At 36.5% G+C, this 14,281-nt stretch overlaps 2 protein-coding genes across 2 annotated transcripts; both read left to right on the top strand.

The window, feature by feature from the left end:
- Positions 1-341: 341 nt before the first annotated feature.
- On the top strand, positions 342-1,937 carry LOC114524456 (G-protein coupled receptor 161-like). The gene has a single exon (XM_028545541.1). The coding sequence runs from the start codon at positions 558-560 to the stop codon at positions 1,830-1,832; it is 1,275 nt and encodes a 424-aa protein (XP_028401342.1). The 5' UTR covers positions 342-557; the 3' UTR covers positions 1,833-1,937.
- Positions 1,938-3,088: 1,151 nt separating this feature from the next.
- LOC114524607 (protein FORGETTER 1-like) lies at positions 3,089-14,022 on the top strand. The gene is made up of 33 exons (XM_028545743.1): positions 3,089-3,377; positions 3,749-3,845; positions 3,930-3,996; positions 4,159-4,199; positions 4,548-4,634; positions 4,990-5,081; positions 5,766-5,834; positions 5,918-6,000; positions 6,071-6,177; positions 6,374-6,426; positions 6,587-6,650; positions 6,788-6,878; positions 7,036-7,115; positions 7,229-7,296; positions 7,418-7,528; positions 7,726-7,819; positions 8,032-8,151; positions 8,329-8,414; positions 8,607-8,766; positions 8,937-8,997; positions 9,067-9,196; positions 9,545-9,630; positions 9,768-9,883; positions 10,151-10,246; positions 10,547-10,678; positions 11,071-11,132; positions 11,213-11,314; positions 11,388-11,564; positions 11,859-11,941; positions 12,109-12,192; positions 12,505-12,610; positions 12,886-13,021; positions 13,380-14,022. The coding sequence occupies exons 1-33, from the start codon at positions 3,223-3,225 to the stop codon at positions 13,953-13,955; spliced, it is 3,672 nt and encodes a 1,223-aa protein (XP_028401544.1). The 5' UTR covers positions 3,089-3,222; the 3' UTR covers positions 13,956-14,022.
- The last annotated feature ends 259 nt before the right edge of the window (positions 14,023-14,281 follow it).

The raw sequence follows: 14,281 nt of genomic DNA, 5'->3' as shown, positions 1-14,281 counted from the left end.
TTACTCTCTACGTCTGTCTCAAACGTTCAACTAGAAAACCCAGAAAAAATCCTTTTTTATTTCAGTTTTATTACAGGTTCACTGGGTACAGCTAATTGCATGATCTCAATTTTTTTGGAATATGAATAGATCCCTAAAAGTTCCTTATCAAGATATAACCGGCCCCTGTACAGTAAAAGAAACCCTACGTTCGTAGGAATCGTAGCGGAAACCCAAAAACTGCATGAGTAAAGTTCTGCTATTGTTGTAGCTACGACGGATAGTTGAACATCTGAATTATTCTGCCCTGTTTAAAGTATCATTGTGTTACCTGCCTGCAAAATCGATTAATTCAATGTCGGTTATCTGTGTTTGTTTCATCTTGTGAATCTGAATCTTGTTTCAAGTTCCTTTTTCTAAAGCACGCGCTACTTAGACCACCCAGTATCTAGAGATATGTAATATAATACATCTACAGACACCCAGCGGAATGATATCAATGTCTTCGTGGACGCAACGCGAAGTCTAAAAACGTGAAGAAAAGGTTTGCTTGGGCAGTTGAATTGCCTGAAAGGAGTATGAATACATCAAATATATCAAGTAATTTTTCTGACCAAGGATACGTGCGTACGCGAACAATAATAGCCATTCAATCTTCGGTGATGTTTGCACTAGTGCTTTTATCGTTGGTATGTAATGGACTTGTTGCTATAACATTTTGTAAGAGTCGAGATCTTCTCTCCGTCACATGTAACAAGTTTGTTCTCAATATGACCTTAATCAACGTGTTTACAACCGTTCTGGTGTTACCTTTTGTTGTCGCCAGTAGCGTTTATGACGACTGGATATTCAGACTAGCTTGGTGCCAAGTGAGCGGGTTTTTGTTGATACTTCTGTCTAGCGCGTTATTATTGACATTGGCTGCGCTTAGTTACGATCGATATTATTTCATCGTGAAACCGTTGCGTCATCCTATACATATGAGTTCTACAAGAGCGTACATTATGATAATTTTGATTTGGTTGTTCTCATTATTTGTGGCACTACTCCCGTTGTTAGGCTGGGGTAAATATGGCTATCAAAGGGCAAAGTTATCATGTACTGTTTTATGGCATCTGTACAGCAGCGGTGGTTATTCGAAATTCTTTTGTGTGATATCAATATTTATGCCGTTGTTCATAATCATTGTATCGTATTTTTTCATATTGCGCGCGGTTCATAAACAAGTTCGAGGAGGCCGACTAAGTCTGGGAAGTCTTATTTCACCGAGTGAGTATATTCAGGCACGAAATCAACAACGAGCGATGGCGACACGCGCTGAACATTCACGCACTAAAGCGTGGAAAGCTCTTGTTCTTCACGTTGGAACGAACTTAGTGTGCTGGGTTCCGTATTCCGTTTGTATTCTCATTGAAAATTTGCGCAGACGCACGGATATAATTGCGTATGAGATACAGACTTTATCCGTTTTTCTGGCATTTTCCTCGGTACTCTGGTGTCCGATAATTTATGCATTTCGTGTGAAAGTGGTTCGACGAGAAATCAATACGATAATTCGACGTTATCTCAGGATAAGCCGTAACCAAGTGAGACCTTTCAATCCGGATGAATGTTCGTTTGTCATAGAAACCCCAGCGGCTTTTCGAAATCGTTCAGCTTCTCAAGTAACTATTAAGGGATATGATGATTTTTTAAGTACAGAGATTGAACAATCGTGCACATTGCCTTCGATACCAGAACATGTAGAAGTACCTCATAATTTTCGAATCGTTAGAAACTATCTGGAAAATTCACAACCTGACACAGAAATGACTGAATTAAGGACCAGTTCATTGCCTGGACAGGTTGAGTAAAATGAGTGAAACTATGTACATAAATACAAACTGTAACTAGTAAATAATTGTCGATACAAAACTTTCACCTTTTAGTTTCGAATAATGAAGTACTAGCAGGCAACATTTCCTATTTGACTTTCTTGTTCCTCCTTTCTTTGTTTCAGAAGTAAAATGTGCTATATAACTCTTGTTTGATCATGCACATGATGAGCTCGAGCGCTATAACTCTAAGACTTTAGTGAGTGCACCAAATCAATCTACCTCGCAATCTACGACGCGGACGTGAGGTAGTACTGTCGTTGTTTCCAGTTTCCCAACAGCGATGGAAATTATATATTCTTTTTGATGAACAAAGTCAGAGCCGTACATTAAACAATTTAATACTGGTTTCCTCACAATGGTAGCAATTTTCATGTCACGTCCGCGTCGTAAATTTGGTACATCTCAAACTCGCTATTCAACTCTGTAGTGACCATTGGAATACGTCAGAAAGACGTTAAAATTTTTAGAAAGTAACAACATGTCTCTATGAGACAGGTCTTAATTGAAATTATGGTCCCGCTCTTTTCGTTTTTATTAATGCCGGTCAATTGGTATACGGATAAAATTTGGACAATCTATACTTAGGGAGGCCAAATTTCTATCCGTGCCAGACCTTAAACTGAACATAGTATTAACGGATAAATATTTATTATGCAATTGAAAATTTCATCGAAATACCAATTTTCCCTGTACGGTACCAAAAATTGTGCGTATATAAATTGGGGGTTATTTGATAGGTAAGAATGATGCAATGCCAAGCCAACGGCAACGCGGACTGTGAAACCGGTTTCGCAGGTATACAAAGAGCAAAACAGCCCCTACTTTCCAGAGGGACAAACAGCGTTTTACTCCAGGGCCCTTTTAACATAAAGACTGGGGCCAAAGCCCGATAGCGGCCATGTTGCTCCACCAATTAAGTATTTTGCCCTCCCGCAAGTAAAGGTATTTTATATTATTTCAACATTTATACTTCGTTGCGCCAGGGAGAGGTCCCTTTTTGGCCCCGCCCCCCCCCCATCACTCGAAATCAGACAAAAAACGACTTCATGTTTCGGCCTAAGGTTTTTAAATGTTGTTCCGTCTGGAGCGTTATCGACGTTGGCCCTGAAGGCCCCAGGCAGGCAGTTGTTATACCACATTCGATGAACAGCGCACATCACCCGCTTAATTGTTCAAATCAACTTTTGAACGATTGTAATTATTAAACATCAATGTTATTTTTGCGCATGATGGCAGTAAGGCTGGAGCCTGGAGGATCATCAAGAGCTTTTTTAAATTAAAAGTTTCTATTAATGTAGCTCATGATGTAAATTTTGCCAGCTAGATATTGAAGTAGAAGCTGTTAAAATACTACTGAGCTGCTACAATGCCAACAGCGATGGCTCAGAACACGGCAAATTTTCAAAGTCCTGTAAAATTTGTCAATCATGGCACACCAATCTTATTGAATCGTGTCGAGGTGCCGTCTGAAGAATACGAAGAAATGAATAAAATGGCGCATGATGTCTCGGAAACTCTAAGGTATTGAAAAATACAGAACCCGTTGGACTTGGAATATGAAATCATCGACATATCAGATCTACATTTCTACAGATCGTGCGGGTTATTTCCCGCCCAATTTTAAATCTATAATTTGAAACATCTCACCTCAAATCCAGACATCCAATTCTTCAAAATTGATCCAACCCTCCCAAAAATATGCGTGATCTCTAAAATGGTTTTAAAGAAAATATGGGGCAGTTTCAATCTATTCACAATTCAGATATAGTTCGGTATCAGATAATTTTTTTGTTGTTCAATGATTGGTTAAGACAATTTTACCAGGTTCAAGGTGTTTCCAGCCAGTCAGGTTACAGTACTGATTGTATACTATATAATATTCATTACTCTAGTGAAGAAGTTTTCTCATCATATAATTGTCATTCTTTGCATCACATTGAAAAAATCCAGAGACATCCAGGAGACATAGTTGAAGCAGGTTCCTTAGCAGTACGTATGGTGGTATTTTTTTATTGTACAGGCCATGAAATTGAATGTGCTCAACTATTTAGTACTAATTATTATTAACTCTAGGCTCAGACCTTGCCTACAGCTACATATCCCATATGCCAATCAATTGGTGATGAAATTATTGAAAATGGTAGATAATACTATACAAATTTGCAAGTGTATATAATATTATATTAAATATCAAATTAAACGAGATCTAGATTATATCTTTCACAAAATGCATTAACTCCAGTTGAACCAAAATATCAAAATATTTCTATATTTACTCATATGTACAACTCTTGCTTTACAGGAAAGTTGAGTGATTTGCAGTTAGAAGGGATTCTTTATGCAGTAAGTAAAATTTGTTTATGTGCTAATAATACAAATGCAAAAATGAAAAAAAGAAGGGGCCTAAATAAAGAGTCATATATGGTTTCTAGTAGTCTCCTAGCCCGGTTAGTATTAAATGAAATGAATATATATATCACAATGGTATAGGTTATTGCAGTTACAAAAAACCCAGTTACCTGAGTGTACAGTTAAGCATGACTGAGAAGTGCTTCATAATAGCACTTTGTTACATAAAGAGAGGCCATGCAATTTTCTTGGAAGAGAACATTATGCTTGCAAGGCAGTCAAATATATATTATCCATTCATAACTGACCAGTGTATGTATGTGTAAACACATTACCTTTTAGTGCCAAAGGCACCAAGTAATCTTAGGAAGTGGGGAAAGGGCTGGATTTTTTATTGGTGATGGAGCTGGTGTTGGTAAAGGAAGGCAGGTACGTTTGTGTTTGTCCTTCACCTTCATTGAGTTGGTTGTAGATGGTGGTGGGTTAGAATAAAGGAACAGTCAAATATACATGTATATAACTTCAGGTCAAACTGGGAATTGCAAAAAATGCTGTGCAGTGCCTCCACAAGACCTTATAGAGACATAATTATTCCCTCACCACTGAGATACCTGCACAATATTTTTTTGCACAGCAAAAATTAATCTTCTATAAGCGCACATGCTTTCTAATCACCACAAATTACCAGCCAGGCACAAAATTATGTAATAACACCATCCTCAAAGATGGTTCCAAGGAAGAATATTTAGAGTTTAGAAAAGCCTATAATGTATATTTTTAACAGATTTCTGGAATTATTCTGGACAACTTCTCTCGTGGGCGAACACGTCATGTTTGGTTCAGTATCTCATCAGATCTTCGTCTAGATGCCCAAAGGTGTGATGCCTTAATGCTAATTGATAAACTAGCTACAGTTACAGCCAACTTTGAGAAATTTTATCATAAACAGAACTTGATCATTGATTGATGCCATCTGGCAGTGCTGCATGAAGTCGTATCCAGTATACAACGGGTTGACCATGTGACACTCCCTGTAGTTGCACTAGATATTACGTTTCATTCTGAATCTTCTGAAAAGAAATTCCACTTTCACTGTCAAAGACACGATATTACAAATATAATTTTCTTCTGTTACACCCGCTGCAATTCATGTTTCTGACGAACTTTGAAAACGTCTACCCTTGTTGTTATATCAAATTATTATACAACATTGCGAACAACTAAAATATAAGCAGGACAATTTCTATAAAAATTTGTAGAGCTGAATATAGAGCTCATTATTCATGCGTTTTAATTCCCTTTCTAAAATTTTCACCTCTGGTTTTCTAAATATTTTTTCAATGTTTAATAGGCACGGATAAATCTATTAGCATTTTTGTTACAGACTCGTTTCGGCGGTAGTTTAATAACGCTTACAAGATACGTTTTTGGCTTTAGCCACTAAATATCTTGGTTTATACATTTCAAATCTAAAAATATGTCCAACTAAATTTTTGATTTCAGGACAGTAATGCTTTACATGTTACATATGTTAATGTTTCTCTCTCTCTCTCTCAATAGAGATCTTCAGGATATCGGATGTTATATAAAGGTCATTGATGGATGCCAACAACTTGATAAGGAGACAAGGTTTGGGGATAATTGTTGTTACATGTCTGTGTCGCACTCCAACTAGTCTAACTAGTTTTGTCATGGTTTATATTTTTTCGTAGAGTATTCGGTCTTCCCTCGGATTTCAAGGAAGGTGTTGTATTCAGTACATACGCCACTCTTGTATCATCTGTACAACGCACTGGTACGTAAATTTACAATGCATACAATACGACGAAAAGAATTGCTTTTTCATCGATTAGAATTTACTTTAGGAAAAAGTCAAAGTAGATTACAACAACTTATTGACTGGTGTGGAGGAACAGGTTTTGATGGTTGTCTGATATTTGATGAATCTCATAAAGCAAAGCATTATGTTCCTGTAAGTGAAGTCATTTTCATCGAGCCCTGCATGATTGGTTGTTAAACCACGTACATTATGTTGTTCTTAACACTACGTACTGTTGTAGTCTTGTTCTTTCACACATCAATCGCTCTTTTTGTGTCCACCAATATCGGCAAGATGCATAATTTTTTGATGTTTTCATTCATTCTCAATGTATTTATTTATATGACAGGGAAATGAGAAATCAAGTACAAAAGTCGCTCTAGCTGTAACAACCTTGCAGAGGTATGGATGATAGTGTGTTTATTATCGAATGGCTTTTTACTGCTTGGAATGGAATCTCGTCCCTCTATTCACCTACATTTCATTTGGCAAGAAATGATAAGTGTAAAAACTCCCAGTAAATGCTCTTTGTGTATATTAGAATACAACGCTTTTTGTTTAGACTTTTACCAAAGGCGAGAGTTGTTTACTGCAGTGCAACGGGTGTAACTGACGTGAAAAATATGGTAGCGACCCATTTTTACACATTTAACAAAAATGTATTCATTAACTTAATTCTTAGTTAAATTAAAAGGGCTTACCACAGCACCATGTCATGCCGTAATTGATCATGGATGCTAGTGTTTTAAAATATATTTTTAAGGCATTTATGGAAAGACTTGGTCTTTGGGGTGACGGAACGCCTTTTAAGTCTTTTGAAACATTTTTGGAGGGAATAACCAAAAGAGGATTAGGTTTGCCTTTTACTTTCCATTCGTTTGCATTTTGCAATTGTATTTTGCCATTGTTCTATAGCTAAACAGCGTGACAGGAAATTACTCTATACAGTACGTACACGAACAACTCTCTCAACAATTTATCTAATTCCACAGTATTTTTACAATCTTATAGGAGCATTGGAGATGCTAGCTATGGAAATGAAAGCTGCAGGAATGTACGTTTCAAGGGGATTAAGTTTTCGTGAGGCAGAGGTATGATTATAGTTAGAATAGTTACGTAGTATGTGGGTTTACACAATGTATTCAAGGTTGAAGTTATTTCATTGTATTTCATTGATGCTATATTTGCTCTGTTTACTATTTAGTTTCTCACTGTTCAAGCGATGCTTTCCGATGAACAAGTTGCTCTTTTTGACAAAGCAGCCCATTTATGGTATAATATACAGTACTTCTACGTTTGTAGAATTGATATATTGTTTTGTAATTTATAAGCTTGTGGATCGATTTTTGATAAATCTACAGATGCACATGTATGGTAACTTTTCTTGGTTTAGGAATGAGCTAAAGAAGTCCCTGGAGATTGCTATATCAAGAACGACAACAACTAACAACAGAATATGGTCGACATTTTGGGCGAATCATCAAAGATTCTTCAAACAGTTATGGTAAAGTATTGGTTTTGTCGGTTATAGATATGCTTGTCGACCTTGTGCACATGTTTTTAAACGCCAAATTTTAACGTGAGCTGCTCATTAATGGACCACTTAAACATACATTGCCCGTTAATTTTCTGAAATTCTTCTCACTCCTTTATATTAAAGTATTTCTGGCGTATAAATTATACATCAGGATTATATTTTAGCATGAGTATGAAAGCACCGTTTATTGTGAATGAAGCAAAAAGAGCTTTAGAATGTGGAAATTCTGTGGTCATTGGATTGCAAACGACTGGTGAAGTACGTACGGTACCCTAATGGAGAATAGAATATTATGATATTCTTTCAACCTTTTTGTTATTTTATTGTTATGCAAAACCGTTTCAGAATATATCAAACAACATTTCCCTTTTATTAACTTACGTGTTTAGGAGAGAAAAAATGAATAGATATTCTGCACTGAAAAAGAGGATTGTTTGCAGGCTAAACTGTAATAACGTTCAACGTTTTAGGCGAGCCTGGAAAGCGAAGTCACTCGTTGTGGTGGAAATATTAATGATTTTGTTTCAACCACTGAAGAAATATTGTATCGCTTTATTGTTCAGTATTTTCCGACTCAAATACAACAGCCTGTAAGTCGATCAGTTTTAATGTTGTACAGTATTTAAGGTGGCTCCATATTTTTTTTACTGAAGCCTACGATCCGCTCTGAAACAACCCCAATCGTTGCATGACGAAGGCATGGAATCTTCACTAAACATTTGAAAGATAACTCACTAGACACGAACGATTCTACCTCTGTGTTACAGAGCGGCGAAATTGTAGAAGACAAATGGTGCGTGCAAGCTAAAGAACTTCTCAAAGGTTTTGCAAAGAAAGTAAAATTACCTATAAAGTAAGTCCGTATTAATTGTGAATACGTTTATATAAATGGTTGTTGCTTCATCAGAAATTAGCGGAATAAAATAAAGCGTGTTTACTAACAGTAGTCCTCTAAGGTGGTGGTGCACTTTGGGATGTCTGGCAATCATCAAGTTGATCTTTTAAATTTAACCATGCATTTTTTTTAAAAATATTTGGTATTCAGTCCCTTAGATGAGATTATTGATAAACTTGGTGGACCATCTTGTGTTGCGGAGATGACAGGTAGACGAGGAAGAATTGTGAGGTTAAATGATCAAGGTAGACCTCGTTATCAAACCAGGGAATCTGACAGCAGCAATGTCGACAGCTTAAATATACAAGAGGCAAGGAATTGCATTTCATCTGTTGGATATATATCATCCCACATGCAACAGTAATCATACAATACAATCAAAATTATGAACCCTTTGAAATGTGATATATGTATCTTAAACCATGTAGAATCGCATGTTGTACTGTATTTAAATCATTTACTGTCCATCCATCTTTTTAGAAAAACAGTTTTATGAACGACGAAAAATTGGTAGCCATTATATCAGACGCCGCTAGTACCGGTAATGAAGCTTTTAATTTTTAAGACCTTTACCAGCTGTATGCAGTGAGTGTTTATTGTTTCTTTAAAGGAATATCAATTCACGCGGACCTCAGAGTAAAGAACCAGAGACGCCGTGTTCATATAACTATGGAATTACCCTGGAGTGCTGATAAAGCTGTTCAACAACTTGGAAGATCACATCGTTCAAATCAGAGCAGGTAATACCAGAGATGCATGAGCACGGCTGTACCTATGATATAGAAACTTAATTTGCGTGGATTCGAAGCACTTGAATACATGAAGCTACCGCATACTCGGAGCGTTGGAATAAAAGAATTCTTTAAAATTATAATGGCTTATGGCTCACCACATGCTGATCTATAGTATATGGGTGTTATCTTTCGAAAAGCCCCGCGCTATAGAGTAGAGTGACTGTTATTTTCAATTTTACCAAACTCCAGTGTAATTGGTACCTTATACAATGATTGTGACGTGACCTTATATAGATTTCTCAATTACTAATAGCTAGAGCATTTTATCTTTTTATTTTACTATATTGATTGAAGTGGTCCAATATATAAACTTGTTACAACGAACCTGGGTGGAGAGAGAAGGTTTGCAGCTGCTGTGGCTAAACGATTGCAATCATTGGGTACAGTATTGTATTAATATTCCATGTTGGTATTTAGTATACTGAGTATTGGAGATACTAGCATACTTTTTATAATTAAAGCATACTCTATGTTTAATATACTTTTAACCAAACGACCTAAAATATTGTTTCATCAGGTGCACTTACTAAAGGAGATCGTCGAGCTGCAACAGGTGCAGATCTTTCCCAATTTAATTTTGACACGCCTTATGGAAGGAATGCATTAAGACAGATGTACTCTTCAATTTGTGAGGTACAGTGTGTATGTCATATTTGTATAATTATTATATGTATGATCTCTTTCTTTGTATTGTGTATTGTATCGTTTTATACTCATATATGTGCATGGTTTCCTCTAAGTGTAATAACTTGAAAAACATTTTACTGCAAGCGGGCTAATTCCTTGCTAACCCACTGAGGGGCGAGGGTATATAATTACATTATATGACTCATTGCACACATATATCACGCGAATGTCCGTGGTGCATTCATAGTAATAAATTTCTCCATGGCTTTTTAGAGTCGTCTTAGTCCAGGTGTTGGTCTGCCTGCAGTTCTTGTTTTAGCCAATGCAAGTAAAGAATATGATTTCGGGGAGTTTATCAATATTATGCAGGTAACTTTGACCATGTTTATTTTCATTACTTCGGTCCGGGTGACCCGCTTTCTGATCAGATGATGCTTTTGCAATTTTTGTTTGAGCGTATAGACAACGAGAATACACAACCAACATACGAATGAAATATATTTTAATTTTACACCAGTCAGAAATAATGTTAGTGAAAGTAGGGGTTTAATAATGAATTTGGGATAGAATTGGGAACAATGAAGGCCGCGATCGGAGTCAATGATGTCTTTCATGCAACGAAAGTTTGCTAGTAGAAATATTGTTATAATTTTTTGGCTCTTGTTTTAGAATTGTTTAGTATCAATAGGTGTACTCATTGACGTGAGTATGGTGGCTACTGGTGTCAAAGAGAAAGAAGCTGGTGATGTTGGTAGATTTTTAAACAGAATACTTGGTTTAAGTGTCGAGAAACAAAACTTGGTAAATTCCTTCAAGTCTCACTTTATAGTTTATTTTTATTATCCATACTCTTCTCCATAAAACCCTATTACTCATTTGTAACCTTTCTAATGATTTCACACAACCACTGCCAGGGTGTGGCAAATTTAGGTGCAACAGCACCAAAGTAGTATAATAATTAATAGTGGATCCGATTTCCGCAATTTAAAATACACGCATGCACGTAAGAAATGCTAGCTGCACATTGTTTCTTGCTTATGCATGCAAAGATTATGTAATTTGGTTCTTTAACTGCATGTTCGATTCTTGAAGATATTTGATTGTTAAAGGTACATGCAGCTAGAGGCTGCTGGCCTTAAGTTAACCCTAAACATACAAGGCATGTTTTCCAATATGAACGTACTCTTTTCTAGATTTTTAGCTATTTTTGTGAATGTTTGCATGCAGTGATTGAAGCAGCTAAACGCGAGGGGAGGTATGTCTGTTTGTCGTTGTGTATTTTGCTCATTCACCGCCTGCCTGATTGCTCGCTGAGTCATAATTCTTGTATTTTAGATATAATCAGGGGGTGACCGACATTCAGGCAACTTCAATTAAAATCATTGGTGAACCTCAGGAAGTCTTTACGGAAATACGACGTGGAACAGTAGGAACTAAGTACGTTTTCTTCTTCGGGTTTCCTTCCGAATTCATGGCACTTTGTAAATCACCTTGTTGTATGTTCCCGTAGGCATGTTAAGCTGCTAACAGATCGTGGTGTATCATGGGAAATGGCTTTAACTCGCAAAGAACAGTCAAAAGGAAAATTGGATGGATTTTACTGCTCGAAGAAGGAGCAGAAGGGAAAACGACTTTATCTTTTAGCAATTCAAAAAGAAACTTCTACTCATTTATTTACTATCACCAGGTAATCACTTTTCCTGTTATAATTTATATACAAGTTATAAAAGGATGGAAAACGCAACTTTTTTAGAAAATTATGGTGTGAAATGTGTTTTCGAAGGTGGTGCGAGATAGATAGGAAACACTAAACTATTGCACTGATAATTAAACCTTTGCAGTATTAAATACAGTACTTACGTGGTGTACCTAAAAGCTAATTTCCTTATAGATGTCACCGTGCAAAATTACAACAATATTAGATATATATTGGAAACAGTTTTATGACAACTGTCTTTATCAAAACGCCCTATTTCTATAGGCCAAATACGGGAATCTCGCCATTTGAAGAAGAGAAAAATAATCTTCTGAACAAGTATATTTCAGTTGCTAGTGAAGATGCAGGTATTTTTTCTTAATTATATTTGTAGTGTGGTATGCTTCAGGGGCTGGGGTTTGTTGTGACTAAAAACATTGAATGATTTTCATTGGTGGGATTTGATATTTTGATTACGATGCAATTTACATGCAAATATCTGTGAAAAGCTTTTTGCTTTTTTTGTCCAATGTAGAAGCTGGCTGGAAAGCACAGTATGAACGTACGTTAGATCGCTGCATTCATGGAAATGGTTGTAAACTTAGCAAGAACTGTAGAGGTATAACTTTATTTACTCCCAAAATATAATATGCAACATTATATTCATGCATGTGTCGGTTAACGTAAAACCCTTTGGAATTCTGTTTCATTAAATACCACTAAGAATAGTAGAAAATATACATTGATGCTCTACAAAGCTATTTTTTTCTCTCTCTCTCTCTCTCTACAGTTTTCTTTCCACCATGTACGCCCTCACGAGTAATTTGCAGTATATATTATACATGACTAGAATATTTTATATTATCAACATGCATGCCTGCCTACTAAATGCCGTTGTGCATGATGAATGATCTCATTGTTTGTTCTTTAGTTGGTTGTCGCACAACAGAAATTCATCTTCTTTGTGGAGGAATTATCCCACTGTTATCTCTTTTGGAAACGACGGTCGCTCGAAGAGCAGATGCTCTTGAATTGAGGTAAGATTTGTCAATGACTTTCTCATACTGACATCAAACGCAGAAAGCCTGATGTAGTGCATGGTGCATGTGATAGAAAAGCTTGACTCTGTAATAACGAACCAATTAAACCTCGTGTAACATCAGGCTTTCCACGTCTGAGAAGATCCATTCTTGCATATGAGGTGGGACATTATATTTGAGACCACAAGCTCATAATTAAGATCATGATTGCAGAGAAAGCGAGTGTCAAAGATTTTTCATTAATAATATAAGTTTAAAATTTCATCATTTAGCAAAGAACTGCGTTCATTGCGTGTGGTGCGTGTGGAATTGGACAGTGGACGTCGCTTGGTTGGTTTACGTTACCCAGAACCCCTGATCACGGAAGTGTCTGAGTTAATACGACAGCAAAAACTAAATGCGTTGGCGGTGTGTATGTTTTGCTAATTGTATTGTTCTTGAAAATCACCTTCCAAAGAATTTGGTCACTTGTTCCAATTTTCCCAAACTTCCAATTTTCCTTAAATTTTGAATAATTCTGCAGAATTTTAACATTCTCATCTCCAAAATCACCCCTGTCTGTTATCAAACCCCTACTCCCCCCTCTCCGTATCAACGCACCTCGTTAATTGCCTATTCCAGTACTTTTACATTTGTAAAATCATGTTGAAACTCGCACGTGCCATGCACGTTGTTTCTCAAGTGACATGATTATTGTGTTGTATTTGTTGAAGAACTATGTATGTACGTGCATGTTTGAAAACCTGGGAATATTTTCCTTTTTCAGAATAATATAAATCTTCAATTGGGAATAGCGCCAGTGATTTTACCAATGTTGGCAGACAAATCAAGTTTAGCTTCAATTGAAGATTCTACACCTGTCAATGTTCGTTTGTTGAAAAAGGCTTTTAATCCTCCAGTAACAATTAAAACTTTCTTTAAACCTTCATCTAAAACAAATGATCCTGAGATTTCAAGAGCAAAAACTGATTCTTTAAATGACCATACAAGTGTTAGTTTCGATGAATCATCAAACGAGCAAGTCCCACAAACCTCTGAAACTGATTTTGCTGGAAACACTGAAACGACAAGTGAGTGCTTTATAACAAAGTTATCAAAGTCAAATGATAAAGCCAAAAGCAGTGGGAAAGGTGGAAACAAGTTAAAACGAACAGCTGAAAGTAGTTTGACACGAAAGAATTCTTCAAAAAGGTGCAAAAAACAGGGTAATATTTTAAGCTCTCTTCAAAATTCAAGTCGTCAGCGAGAAACAAAAGAATGCCCTATATGTAAGCTAATTTTCAGTCCTGCTGCGAACAACAAGGAGATAAATGATCATATGGACAGCTGCCTTATTGAATGAGAAAGTGTTTTTCAGGATAATATATTTATACTAATAAAGAATATAACTTGTAAAGAAGCCATGCGGCGAAGGACGATCAATTGACAATTATCATAAAAGAAGATAATTTTCTTATAGCTATACATCGTATTATTGCCTCGCATAAGACAAGTACGAAAAGGTGCCCCCCCATCAGCCTACTTGGCAGGAATGGGAGCTACAGAGTAAAGACCCTGGGTACGAGGTTGCCTCAGGTTGGGGAGCTACCTCCTTCCCAAGAAAAGTTGGGCAATGGAGTTCTGGCGCAATTCCTGGAATTTTTGCTGAAAAACAGTGATTAATAAGTT

Source organism: Dendronephthya gigantea, unplaced genomic scaffold (genome assembly GCF_004324835.1).
Source record: "Dendronephthya gigantea isolate DGI-Jeju-01 unplaced genomic scaffold, DenGig_1.0 000031F, whole genome shotgun sequence".
Taxonomy (NCBI): Eukaryota; Metazoa; Cnidaria; class Anthozoa; order Malacalcyonacea; family Nephtheidae; genus Dendronephthya; species Dendronephthya gigantea.
The sequence above is the reverse complement of the archived record's forward strand: the minus strand, read 5'-3'. Positions and strand labels throughout refer to the sequence as shown.

Coding starts and splice junctions, on each gene's coding strand:
- LOC114524607 (XM_028545743.1), top strand. CDS start 3,223: ATGCCAACAGCGATGGCTCAGAACACGGCAAATTTTCAAAGTCCTGTA. Junction 9,884..10,150: donor TGTACTCTTCAATTTGTGAG/GTACAGTGTGTA, acceptor ATGGCTTTTTAG/AGTCGTCTTAGTCCAGGTGT. Junction 10,679..11,070: donor GTGTCGAGAAACAAAACTTG/GTAAATTCCTTC, acceptor ACTCTTTTCTAG/ATTTTTAGCTATTTTTGTGA.
- LOC114524456 (XM_028545541.1), top strand. CDS start 558: ATGAATACATCAAATATATCAAGTAATTTTTCTGACCAAGGATACGTG.